Below are 13685 nucleotides of genomic sequence, written 5' to 3' on the forward strand. Positions count from 1 at the left end.
CATATTGTAAAAAGTGAGATTTTCAGGTCTTTTACATTATAAAACAGGTTTAAGGGCTATATGAATACTGTTAAACTATCAAAACGCTCAATATACGAAGAAATACACACAGCCAGCCCGTATTCAGAAATTGTGTGTTTAAAATAAGCCGTTAGGATTTCTGTCCATTTGTGATGTCACAAATATACAATATTTAGACCATTACATGGTTTTAAACGTAAACATTCTAAATGTGTCCCAATGTGTTTATTTCCTGTTGCAGTGTATGTAAATAACATCAGCTGACAAGAAGTAAACATGGACCCAAACTGTTGCCTAGCAACGCAATTCTGTTGCAATTCCGTTGAAATGCACTAAAACGGAGCGTTTTAGTGCATTAGTCTGAATACAGGTATATTCAGACAGACAGTATGAGGAAAATAAAGTATTATTTGAACATTATAGCATGTAAACATGTTCTAGTAGAAACACAATACAAGTATGAACCTGAAAATGAGCATGATATGGGACCTTTAATTTCAGAAGCTTTTTTGCTAGAAATTGCAAATAGTTGTAATTATTTAAACTTTGCACCAAAAACAACTTTAAAACCAAAGTTTCAATCAATTTTCAATCCAAAAATATTGCTGGAGATGGTATTGATTAAACCCTGGTGGCTACTGTAAGTGTGCCAGAAGACGAGACAGATGGGCGGCTTCACCCCGTGTCACATCTACATCATGTACAACACACAGCAGAGCGGTATTGATCTTCAATGAGATGCAGAGCGTCACACAGAGAAATGGTGCCAGAGCCAAAACCAAGCTAGCAGGACAAAGCTCCTCACAATGATTATGGTGATTAATTGATTGACCTGTAGTTTGGTATGGATTTCATGTCAAAAAAATACTGTGCAGGAGGTAACAAAGCATTACTGGACATAAAAGACCTTTGTGATGCTTTTTCTTATTGTGTGTGCGCAATCCCATGATAAACTATTGCTTCACTGGTCTATAGAATATACAGTTTTCATTCATTGCTTGTAAAATGGTCCGCAGTAATGTAAAGAATAAGTTAATGGGCTAAAATAAAGACGGAACTAATCAGCGTGCGTGATGAGGAGTCTGGACTCCAGGTGCTTACCGGATGAAAGCAGGATGACCGCTTGTAGAAGAGCCACCTCGGAGTCATCCAAGTTAAAGGAGGACAGCGACACACCAAGGTCGAAGATGGCATCCGAGACTACGCCCAAGCCCCCGTTCTTAAGCTGACCCCGCGTGACCGCCATCTCGCCGTTGAGCGTGAGGGTCTCGCTCTCTGGATCATAGCGCACGGCAGCTCGCAGCGACATGATCTCCATGCAGCAGCCTTTCAACAGGATGATCTGGTCTTCACAAGGCAGCTGATTAGAAGGAGAAAGAGGCTGTTAGTAGAAGATATGGTTAATCTTAAATACTGTACAAATAGAGTGCTGAAGGAATGAGTCCTAAAACCTGGAAATTAGTTAGTATTTCAGCACTTCTGGTTCCCCTCGTCTGGAAGTCGATGGGTTTTTAGTTAGATGCCTGAAATAAGGTCTGTGGTTAACACAAGCTTAACAGATCTTTTGTTCTACTATATAAAATACGTCAGTAAATATCCCACTCGTGAATTTTGAAGCTTTTACGTGTCTTAAAAAAGGCGGTTGCTAACAAGTAAGTTTAAACATCATCACGCTAAACACTAGTCCGCCTTTAGCTCAGTGGTGGTGACGTGAAGTCATGCAACCGTGGTGTTTATAGCCTTACGTTAGCTTTATATCTATCCATATATCTGCTGAAGTTTTTTTTCTTACAACTTTTTTTTGGTGGCATCTCTCCAATTCGCAACGCAATTCAGTTGCAATTCCATTGAAATGTACTAAAACGGAGCGTTTCAGACTGAGGGTAAATACAGGTATAATCAAGCAGACAGTATGAGGAAAATAAAGTTTTTTTTAAACATTAAAATATGTAAACATGTTCTAGTAGAAACCCAAAATACAAGTATGAACCTGAAAATGAGCATGATATGGGACCTTTAAGAGAATGTTGCTTCATGAGGCCCAATATTTGCCATCTGTGACAACAGCCACATCTGTAGTATTTACTCTAAATTAAAGACGGATACACTCATTGTTTTACTGTTTAATTGTGTTCTACTTTTAAATCATTTAGTTTGCTCTGGTTTAGTGTTAAGCACTAAAAAAGTGCTATACAAATTAAGTTATTATTATTTTGAGGCCTATGTGGAGAGCATACTTGAGATTTTAAGAAATCAATATACATTTTTTCACTAAATAAACAAATCATTTCATTTTTTACAATTTCGTGTTACTTATTGGCTGACATTTAAGCTGTTGCTGATATATCAGTGATAAGCTAATACCCCCCCTAGAACAATGGTGGCTTTACTGTAAATCCACTGTAGCGTGACCGCAGCATTAGAAACTCAAACAGGTGTCAACAGCTCGACCTCCTTCGAGGACGCATCATGAACTCTCTATTCTCTCTCTACATGGAACTTGCACTCACCTCACAAAACATAGGCAGTTTTTTGGCAAAGTCCACCACTCGGGTTATGGCAGGGGTGATAATTTTTGTAAACTGACTGAAGGCTTCTATATCCACTTTGTTTCCTTCAGGTGTATTGACCATGGACGCTTGACCAATTTCCTCAGGCTGAAACAAAGAGAGAAGGCCAGCGTCAGAGCAGTTTGAATAAAAACATTAAAACAGCATGTAGAAACTTTCCTATTATTGAGAACAGTATTGATCTTAGCATTATGTATAAACAAGGAGCGTAAAGCGGTCAAATACGATAGTGGAAGAACTGAGTGAAGTGGTTTGATAGACGCATTCTCAATACCAACTCATCAAATACCTTGGTCAGCGCCCCTCTTGAGTTACTTTTGGACGTGTCAGGGACGGCGTGTCAATATATGCTTGTTACAATGCATAGTGTTCAAAATAACCTCCATTTTACAGGAAGTTAGGTTTAGGCAACACAACCACGCAGTTAAGGTTAGGAAACGGTCGTGGTTGACGTTAACTTCACTGACTAGCGACTCACGTGACTGACGATACCAAATCACGTAACTAACGACTCACATGACTCAAGGAACTGTCGATACTAACAACACACATGACTAGCGACTCACAGGACTGATGTTGCTAACGACTCATGTGACTAGCAACTCAGGTGACTGCCGATACCGAGTCACGTAACTAATGATTCCCGTGACTCACGGGACTACCGATACCGAGTCACGTGACTAACAACTCACATGATTCATGGAGCTGATGATACTAACGACTCACATGATTCACGAAGCTGATGATACTAACGACTCACATGATTCACGAAGCTGATGATACTAACGACTCACATGATTCACGAAGCTGATGATACTAACGACTTACGTGACTTCCGATAACGTCTCAAATGACTAACGACTCACATGATTCACGGAGATGATGATACTAACGACACACGTGACTAACAATTCACACGACTCACGGGACGGACGATACTAACGACTCGCATTACTAATGACTCACATGACTAACAAATCACATGACTCACGGGATGGACGATACTAACGACTCACATGACTAACGACTCACTTGACTCCTGGGACGGACGATACCAACGACTCATATGACTAATGACTCGCAGGGCTGACGATTCCAACGACTCACGGGCCTGAGGATACCGATGAGTCTCATGACGTTACGTTTAAACAAACACCGGTCTCCTGGTTGAAAGTCTTATGTTTGTTTGACGCATCCACCACCCCTCCCACACGCCCTGAGTGGACCCTGAGCGTCACTTGCTCCGACCATTGAATAGCGCCATGGGTGGGTTGCCTCCGTGCGTCGGTTTCCGATGCCAAGGGGCGCTGCACAATCGGCGGTATTTGACGAGTTGGTAGTGAGGCCGGGTTGGTTAGATTCAGTTTCTGGTCATTATGATGTAAAGATGTGAAAGTGAACGCATCACTACCGGCATGTAGCACTCATATACCTATCGCACATAATTAAATGTGTTATGCATGTACATGTAAACTACACACTGTGTCAAGCACATGCTGAAAGGCAGTACATCAGTTTCACTAAATATCTGTGTCCTTACCTTAGTTTCCTTCACCCCCGCTGCACTCTGGTCAGAAGTATAGAATAAATTACATGTTATTTCATTAAGAAGCATTGCTTCCTCGACCTGTTGGATAATCAACAGGAATCGTGAAGTTTCAATGAAGAACCCGTGTCAAGCCAACTAAAAAGAAAACAAGTTAAAACTGAAGACAGATGAAAGAGTGCAGATAGAAAACAGGTGAGGACAGAGATCCAAGATGGGTTTCTATGGCGAGACTCAGGCTCAGGACCGCGACTTCAAACGGGTCCTCAGAAACACTCGACGACACGGAAATGTAGTATTTTTATCGTCAAATATATCGTCTTTTTAAACACAACTCTATGGTCATCACGGGACACTTACACGACGAAATCAATCAAAATTTAATCATAAAACGTTTCCAAATTATTTTTTCTTATGTTTTTCTTAAGGTGTGAACACTATTTTACAGTAGAGTTTGGCTAAAAAAACACAAGATAACGCGATGAAAGCGCAAAAGTAGTGAAATATTAATGTCAAGTGTCGCATGTAAAGTGACTTTCCCGGAAAATGTAACTAATTTCATTCAGTAGTCCTCTCAAATTTCACAATATTCCGCAAATTGAGATTGAAACAATGACATCCTTGTACAAAAACGGTCCTCCCCTCAACACAAACCTGCTACTACACCCGTTAAAAATAAACATTTCAATTCAGTGTCACGCTTTTACAAGTGTTGTTTCTGATCGCGTCATAGAAACCCAAAATAAAGTCAACAGTTGAGACGTTTCAGTCTGGACAGAGCGATTAAGACTTTACAGAAAAAAGAAAACAAAATTAGTCAAAGAAAGGGGGTGAGGCGTGAAATCAAAAGCTACAAACAGAAAGAGAGAAAAAATGAAACAGCACAAAAATAAGCAAGTTATTAGTCATTAGCGATTAAGAATCATTGCTTTTAAAAACAAAGACAAGAATAAAATGTTCCATTATAAATTAGTGCTGCTGCGTTGAGGAACACACTTTTCTCCATCGTCCAGCTAATTCTCCCCACTCTACAAGGAGATACAAAAAAAACACAGGGACATATTAACACAGGGAGCAGTGGTGGGAGTGGAGGAGGAGACGGGGGGGGGTGATGTGGAAGGGATCTGTGAGGGGAGGGAGGGAGGGAGGGGGATTGTATAAGGCAGGGTAATCGATACGATGGAGGCTTGTGGCGAAGAGGGAGGGAGGGAGGAGGATGTCTCACCAGGAATTTCCGCTTCTGCTTCCAGTGGTTGCCCTGCGCGTTCGTGGCCATATGGGCGTCAGTCACCATACGGATGAGGTCCCACTCCTCCTGGGTGGGCTCCTGTCGGTCCCACACTGTCTTTTGCAGCTCCTCCTTCCGACGGCGCTCCCGGTTCTCCTCGATCAGCTTCCGCTTGGCTAGTCTCTTGCTGTCGTCCAACACCACTGAGGAGAGGAGAGGAGGGGGCAGGAGGAGAAACAGAGAGACCAGGAGAGTGGACGGGAATGAGGAGGAACAGGAGGGGGAAGCACAAAATGATGAATTGGTGACATAGTTGAAAATACAGGCAGAAAATTTTAAATTTATTTAATTTTTTATTTATTTTTAAATAGCAATTTATGTGCAGGCAAGCATATAATTCAACATATATGAAGAATATAGTTTCCAATAATACGTGAATGATAAATAACTAGTACTATTACTAGTTCTTACAACAACTGCTCATAAACTCAACACAACTAGCTAAAATAACTTTTTTCCCCTTTGATAAGTACCAGTAATTACTTCTTTACAGTGCAGTTAAGTTCATTTTCTCAAGTATGTACTTTAGTATAATATTGAGGTACTTCTAATTTACTTGAGTATTTCCATTTTAAGATACTTTATACTTGTACTCCACTACATCCCAGAGGTATATACTTTTTACTCCACTTCATTTATTTGACAACTTAAGTTATTTGTTACTTTGCAGATTCAGATTATTAATACAAAATTTTAAATCAACTAATATTGGATGATGTATTATTATAGGTTAAGCTACCCAGCGGTATATAATTTAATTTAGGATTTTCTTTAATTTTGTTCTCTGGGCTCACTTCAGCACAAATGTAAAGACATTTTCAAAACCGGTCAAAACATTTGGCTGAAAAGTGAGTTTTTCTTATCGTGCTATATCTACCTATAATTATCAAACTAAATACAGTCTTTGGGCACACATGGGTTAACTAACAAACACTGGAAAATTACATACACTTTACTTTACGTGGTGCTCTTGAAGCATAACAGTCATTAATAGTCAGCCGGCATAATAATTAGTGAGCGATATAATGGACACAATATTCACGAGTAGCTCTTAACTTCTTGCTTCTTGACTCACAACCCTCAAGTTCAGTTTACTGACAGAGACTGTATGATGCCATAGAAGAGGCTTGAGATTCAGAGTAAACACAGCCGTGAACACTCAATTGCAGGCTTGAAAGGAATGAACTATTATACATTTCATTCTTCATAAAGAAAAGCAGCTGTAGTCTGGTTGAGTTAATTTAATTTACAAAGGACGCTAAAGAAAGTATCAAGATGGCTGTAGAAACTGCTTAAGCCACTCCTGTAGCACAATACTCCCCTCTGCTTACACTATAGGGCTGCAACTAATGACTATTTTCATCATTATTCCCTCAAAATTAATAATTTTGTCTCTAAAATGTCAGAAAATAGTGCTTGTTTTTCAATATACTGGTCAATAGACTGGCCCCTTAGACTCATTTCACCCGTTTACTACCCCATAACTTCTTAATATTCTTATGTGCAATACTGACTTAACTGTACAATACTAAATGACATACTTAACTGTATACATTATGCAATAATTGAACTGTACAATACTTTTCACATAGAACAGGTCTGGACCGTACTCTATAAATAAAAAAATATATATATGTATGAAAATATGATGTATGTAAATATCAAATATATAATTTTCATCTGTGGGCAGGGTGATACAAGAAACAGATAAACAAACTAAAACAAGCAAGACAAGAAGCAGACACAACACGAGGCTCTGGGCCTGTAAAACTCACAGTCGGTTGCCATTCCCACCGCAATGCACTTCTTGAAGCGACATTCCTGGCACTGGTTTCTGGTCACTTTGTCGATGACACATTTCGCTTCGTACTTACAAGCGTAGGTCGGGTTGAGATTCTTCTGGATCGTCCGCCTGAAGAAACCCTTGAGAACAGACAGGCACACGCTTAGAAAGGCCTTAAAAAATGCACCAAATCAGCTGCAAACCATCAAAGACTTGCTAGTGTGTTACCTTGCAACCTTCACAGGTAATGCAGCGATAGTGATAGCCCGTGGCTTTGTCCCCGCACACTACACATAGCTCATCCTTGTCCAGGTAACTTGGAATGTACCCTGGAGAGAAGAGCAGATGGTTAATATCCGAGTTTATTGAGGGGAAAAGAAAGATCACTGGATTTGTAGTCTGAACTATTTTCCATGACTGCTGTGGATTCATTCACTGCGCCGTCTCATGTTTTCAACCAGATTTTTAGTTGATGTTAGCCAAAAAAAGAACCGTAAATTAATTAATTTTATTGAGTTGATATTTTTTGTAATTTTAAGTTTTATTTAAATTGTATTATTTATTTATTTTTGCTTGTTTTCCTTTTCATATAGGGAAAAAGTGAAACTGATATTGCAAACAAACAAGTGGGGATCAAGGAGAAGGCCCATTCAATTGGCGGCCCGTGGGCTGAATCCGGCCCTTCAACAACCTCAAACTGGCCCTTTGATCATTTATAAACATGAAAAAAAGTATTAAAAAAATTATAATAATAATGATGTCCTCCAATAAGAGAGTTCATTCCCGTTCATCAGTGTCACCACTCATGCTATTGATGCTGTTACGGACTATCAAAAGCAATATCATTGCATTTATATTTAAATAACCTGATAACATAACACCAAGTTGTTTATGGGTGTTTACATTGTTTGCTTATTCAAGATCATCATTTTATTATTAGGCTATTAGCTCATTCATTAGTTATGTCTTAATAAGCACAGAAATACTTATTTTATTAAAAAATCAACTGTTCCTTTGTGTCCATTTATAACATGTAGGTGTGTAACAATGTGGCTTCAAAAAGTCACACATGGAGATCTAAAGGTAGGCCGACTCTAGTCTGTCAAACAACACAACACATAACATAACATTTGATTAGCACCGACTTCCATAGAAAGCAAATTTAACTGAGTTAATGCCTGGCCCAATGTTGATGGGATTCGGCTTAATGAGTTCAGTGCTTTGACCTCCGGCAGACTCCGGGACCGGAGGTTAACAAACTGATCAATACCTTTTTGGGTTTTGTTAAGAATCCTGCATCTGTTGCTTCACCATCAATCAATAAGGAACCCCCAGCCTGCCTCAATCAAACACTCAGATGCAAGTCCTGCTCACAGACCTATCGCCGCATGATGCCTTAAATCTTGGATTTGCGCTTATCAGACTTAATTTGAAAATCCCAGACATCATTGATTCATTGATCAATGAGGAGTCACCTCTAATTACCAAAAATATATTTCAAAAAACATATTCTTCACACACAAGCCAGAGAGACAACGACAAAAACAATGGAAACTATTTCATCACTTTGCAATTCAAAACTTAACAATACCCTTTCAGCCAAGAATCACAATTGGGGACGTCATACCTTTCCTGTGGACATCCTGCATCCACTGCAGGTGTGAGAAGTCAGGTTTGATCTCAGGGAAATATTCAGGCTGATGGTGGTAATGACTAAGAGGGATGTCCATGCCGCAAAACTCGCTCCTAAAAACAGGAGGGCCACCGCCGTACGAGCAAGAGTAGTGCTGGCTGGGCGGCCAAGCCTGCTCCATGCAGGGCGGATGGTGCAGCGGCTGGGGTTCACAGTGTCCGTACACGCCGGGTCCCTCGCCTGGGTACATGCAGTGTTCCCCGCCGCCCTGCACCGGGTAGCCTCCCACCCCAGAGTGAGGCATCTCATACATGTCTGGTATGCAATAGTTCATCATGGAGCACCATAAAAAAGTATCAAAAAAGAAAACTCTTGCGAAAAAAAAATCAGGTCTAAGAAAAAAGCTGTGTGAATGTGACGATTACAAGTTTCCTGTCCTGGAAAAAAAGTTCATAGAGGTCGACCCGACGCAGACGCACAAACGTTTTATCCACCACGTCCTCAGACTACACCTAGCAACTGCCCCACCCGCCACCACCTCACGGCCGAATTGGGAAGCAGAGATTTATGACGACGCTCTAATCTCACACTCCACAAATCCTCAATATGCCACAGACAGTGACGATGTCACAGATTAAGACCTTGCATGTTGCACCTACACCTAATAACTGGAAAAACAATTCCAAAGAAAGCCAAGAATAATTCCAAGAAAACGTTAAACTTAATTTTTAAATCCTTTTGGCGATGGTTCTCATATCATGTAAGAATTAGTAATTCTCTTCACCCCGATACTTTTCCTATAACGCTTTAACCTTTAACCTTTGTGTATTAACCCCTCACTTATCCTGCGGGTATTTTAAACAGAATCCGTAAACAAGCTCGCTTAGGTCAGTGCCATATAATTATTCCTGCCAACTATTGAGTGAATGTTATGACACTAAGAAGATTTGAAGATTTCACACGCAGAACAAGCAACTTTTCACCGTTAAGAATGTAACCTGTATTTAACCCCTTTACAACAAGACTACTGGAAAAAATGAAAATAAAAAAACACTGGGAACTTAACAGTATTTTAACGTGGGAATTACTGAAAATAAATATAACTTAAATAAATAATAATAAACAAAAATAATTTCGGGGAATAAACTATAATTTTAATTATCTGTATTGTTGTAAGATGCATACAATAAAATGTATATGATCTAAATGTACGCACTTTTTAAATCGTTGCTTAAAACATATGTTTATAGGAATACCTGATTTGTAACTTTTGCGTTGCATTATTTTCTTTTGTTCTGTTTTTGCCTTTCTGCACACTATTATTATTTTGGTTTTTATAATTGTAACTATATTTTTATGTTACTTATCTTTTTTGTTTCATTCTCATGTATGTTGTGAAGCACTTTGTAACTGTGTTTAGAGCAGTGCTATACAAATAAATGTATTATTATTAATAATGCTATAATTAATTCAATGAAATGTTATTTTCTTTTAAAAAAATAAGATAAAAAACTGCCAACAAAATACAGTTATGTTTTCTTAAAATTCATGAAGTACTTTTTTCTTCTTTACATTAATCACATTTCATACTTTTTGTACTGAAATTACAAAATAAAAGTATTTTCTTAAAAAAGAAATAGTTTTATTTTGTAAGACTTCTTACTTTGTAAGATTGTAATTCTAAAAATCAATACAGTTTCCTCACAATGTAAGACACGCGAGCGACACACGGAGCGACACATTGCGTGATCTGTTTCAGATAATACACATATTATCCTCGACTGTGCTCAGCCATATTGATTAGGCTTCCTGCTCAATAAAAGCCTTATGGCAAAGACGTGTATCTGTTGGGATTCATAATGCCTTCTTCAATACTGTAACAACGCTTCTTCATACTTCCACAAAACAGGTTGTTCGATAAAGATGTTCTTAGAAATGCTATTGTATGTATGTAAAACAATAAAACAAACACACTTACAAACAGACAAAAATAATAAAAAAAAAGAAGCTTCTGATTTCAATTTCTTTGTGTCACATTCAGATTATGGGTAAAACGGCAGAAACCAGTTAGTATTGAACAAAACTAATTTATCCATCCTGTCCACTGTGATTACCATTTTATTTATTTATATGGTTGCTTTCACTTTTCATTCGTATTGCACAAGTACTTTTTCTGACATTTTTAAGCATATATTTGTTCTATCGATTGCTATAAATTCATCAATAATGTCATTTTTCCCTGCTGTAAAAATATATGGAAATGACAGTATAGACGATATTATATGAAGCCCTATATTGTATTTGCACTCATGGAGAAGATTTGGATTTTGAATTTTTTAAATAGAGTAAGCCAGAGGAGAAAATAAATGTATTGCCTTTACTTATGTACAAATAAAACAATATTACGATAAATACATTGAATTATATTGGTGACAATTAAGGCAAGACATGTCAGATAAAAACATTGTTATTTCACGCACTGCTGGTCAATTTTAAGATTTTGGGCTATTTTGCTTCCATAACATGTCTTCTTTCAGATTTGTGGAAAGAAAACATCTAAAATACACATTTAGGTGTTTATTTTACTACTTTGTCTGTTTGCGTCTGTAGATTTCTCCCAAATTCACCAAAAGTTAGCGTTAGATAATGCCTCATTTGCATATTTAAACAAGTATTTAAGAAAACTTGTAATAGAAAAGTAGTCTTCATGTAAGTAATCAACTGGGGAAGTTTCATAGTGATATCTATTAGTTAATTCTTCTTACCCTATTCACCTGTAGTTTCTTGCAAAACATATAGAATTGTACAATACCCATCTTTAAAGGCTGTTTTCTTTTTTTTTTTAAGTTATTTTTTTGGGGGCATTTTCCATTTTTATGACAGGACAGTGGATAGAGTCTTGAAAGGGGGGAGAGAGAGAGTGGATGCGGAAAGGGCCACAGGCCGGATTCGAACCCGGGCCGCCGCGGTCAGGACCAAGCCTTAATACATGGACGTCCGCTCTACCAACTGAGCTAACCCAGGCGCCTAAAGGCTGTTTTCTCAATTTGTTTTTTCTCAAACTCTCAACCAGAAATCTCCACTTCAGTAGCACTTAAACACCAGTTTTCATATTTAAAAATACAATTTTAGAAAACTTGTAATACAAAAAATAACTGGCTTAATGTAAATAATCAACTGGGGAAGTTCCATGGTGATATCTATAAGTTAATTGTTTTACTCCATTCACCTGGGGTCTCTCCCCTTAAGAATTAAGCCTGTTAACCTATTTTAGGTCCCCAAATTTTCATAAACCCAGGAATCATATGTTTATCAAGTTGCCATGTGAATGTGAGTATGGCATAATTTAGTTCTCTATAAAACAGTAGCACGGAGAGAGCTCCAAACTGATCATAGGGGAACAAAACAACAACAAAACTATTAGAATTTCCAGCCGAAGTCTCCTCTGATCCTGTCTACTTATCAAGAAACCCAAAGTTAAGAAAATCTGAATTAGATAATCAACACACAAGTATTAGTGTAAACATATTGTTTTATGTATTTGTGGTAAATTATAAATTTTATCTTCATGCCTGCAGTTCAGAATACAGTCAGAATATGCGTTTCTGCAGTCTTCCGTAAAGCTCCCTTAGAGGCATTTACGGTACGATTTGATCACGCAAGGACCTCTGAGATCTTCTTAAGAGATGACCACATACCAGAACGCACAACATCTTGCTGGTTAATGGATCACAAACATGAATGTGAACACATGGCGAGGTCTTGAGCAAAGATGCCTGCAGTTTTGGCTTTAAAATCCCTGCTGCTTGTACTTATCTGAACTCTCTGAATTGCAGCCAGTCTGCACGCTCCCCATCACGTCCTTCAGAAAAGACACGATCAATACCGTTGGTGTACAGGATTATGAAGAAATGCTGTACGGATAATCAAGGTTCTTGTGGACTTTGAACCACTAAAGTTGACATATTTGAAGATCTCTTATTTCACAACTATGCTTTCTGTTTAATATGATTTGTATATGCAGTGCACATTTATATCCCTATGTACACAGGGTTCAAATTGTTAAAAAGTTAAAGGTCAATCAATAAAATGTAAAATTGTTTCTCTTGTCACAGTTTTTAGTCACTGTTCCCCATTTCATTATTTTTCCTAAAAAGAAAGTATATGAATTAAATTAGTAATTGTATGTGTAATGAATGTAATTCTTTCCAATGTTTTAATTTCCCCAAGATTTACAAAGAAATTAGCTTTTTAGAAAATTGTTAAAATCAATTTTGTGCACATTGTTTACCTCAACTTTCCCCCATTATACTATTTTTCCTCAAAAAAAAGTATATTAATTAAATTAGTAATTGTATGTGTAATGAATGTAATTCTTTCCAATGTAATGTACTTTTAATTTCCCCATGATTTACACAGAAATTTGCTTTTTAAAAAATTGTTAAAATCGATTTTGTACACATCGTTTACCTCAAAAGTTTCTTTGTCATTTAGCAGATATTTCCAAACCATTTAAAAACTCCAGTTAATCAGAGAAATATGATTACATGGAGTAACCAAATTCTCACTAAAGTGACAATGCATTTCCCCTCATTATAGACTGATAACAAAATTATTATGTATTTTACTGTAATGTATTTTCACATGCATTCAACATTAAGTTAGACTGCATATGACTGAAAACAGCGGTATACATGAAAATAACACATGCTGAATACAAATTTCAGTAAGTTTATGGAAGAGCTTATTTTGTAAAGTTATATAATTTTAACAATTACATTTTGTGTGCCAATATGTAAATTAATGATAGATTTGTTTCACTTTGACCCTATGACAACACTGAG

The 13685-nt window shown here is 37.7% G+C and overlaps 1 protein-coding gene across 13 annotated transcripts in view; it reads right to left on the reverse strand.

Moving 5' to 3' along the window:
• Positions 1-13685, reverse strand: part of thrb (thyroid hormone receptor beta) — a 134848-nt gene that overhangs the window by 8211 nt on the left and 112952 nt on the right. For 9 of the 13 annotated variants that reach the window (XM_074614158.1, XM_074614157.1, XM_074614151.1 and 6 more), the window contains 6 exons: positions 7437-7537; positions 7201-7348; positions 5363-5568; positions 4132-4218; positions 2532-2678; positions 1123-1381 (listed from right to left, as the gene is read on the reverse strand). In XM_074614158.1, the coding sequence (XP_074470259.1) occupies positions 1123-1381; positions 2532-2678; positions 4132-4218; positions 5363-5568; positions 7201-7348; positions 7437-7537 (948 nt within the window). Of the gene's footprint in view, positions 1-1122; positions 1382-2531; positions 2679-4131; positions 4219-5362; positions 5569-7200; positions 7349-7436; positions 7538-8835; positions 13111-13685 lie in introns of those variants that run through there. The other 4 variants (XM_074614162.1, XM_074614164.1, XM_074614160.1 and 1 more) reach the window with 4 other exon arrangements.

Source organism: Sebastes fasciatus, chromosome 17, assembly GCF_043250625.1.
Source record: "Sebastes fasciatus isolate fSebFas1 chromosome 17, fSebFas1.pri, whole genome shotgun sequence".
NCBI classification, from domain to species: Eukaryota; Metazoa; Chordata; class Actinopteri; order Perciformes; family Sebastidae; genus Sebastes; species Sebastes fasciatus.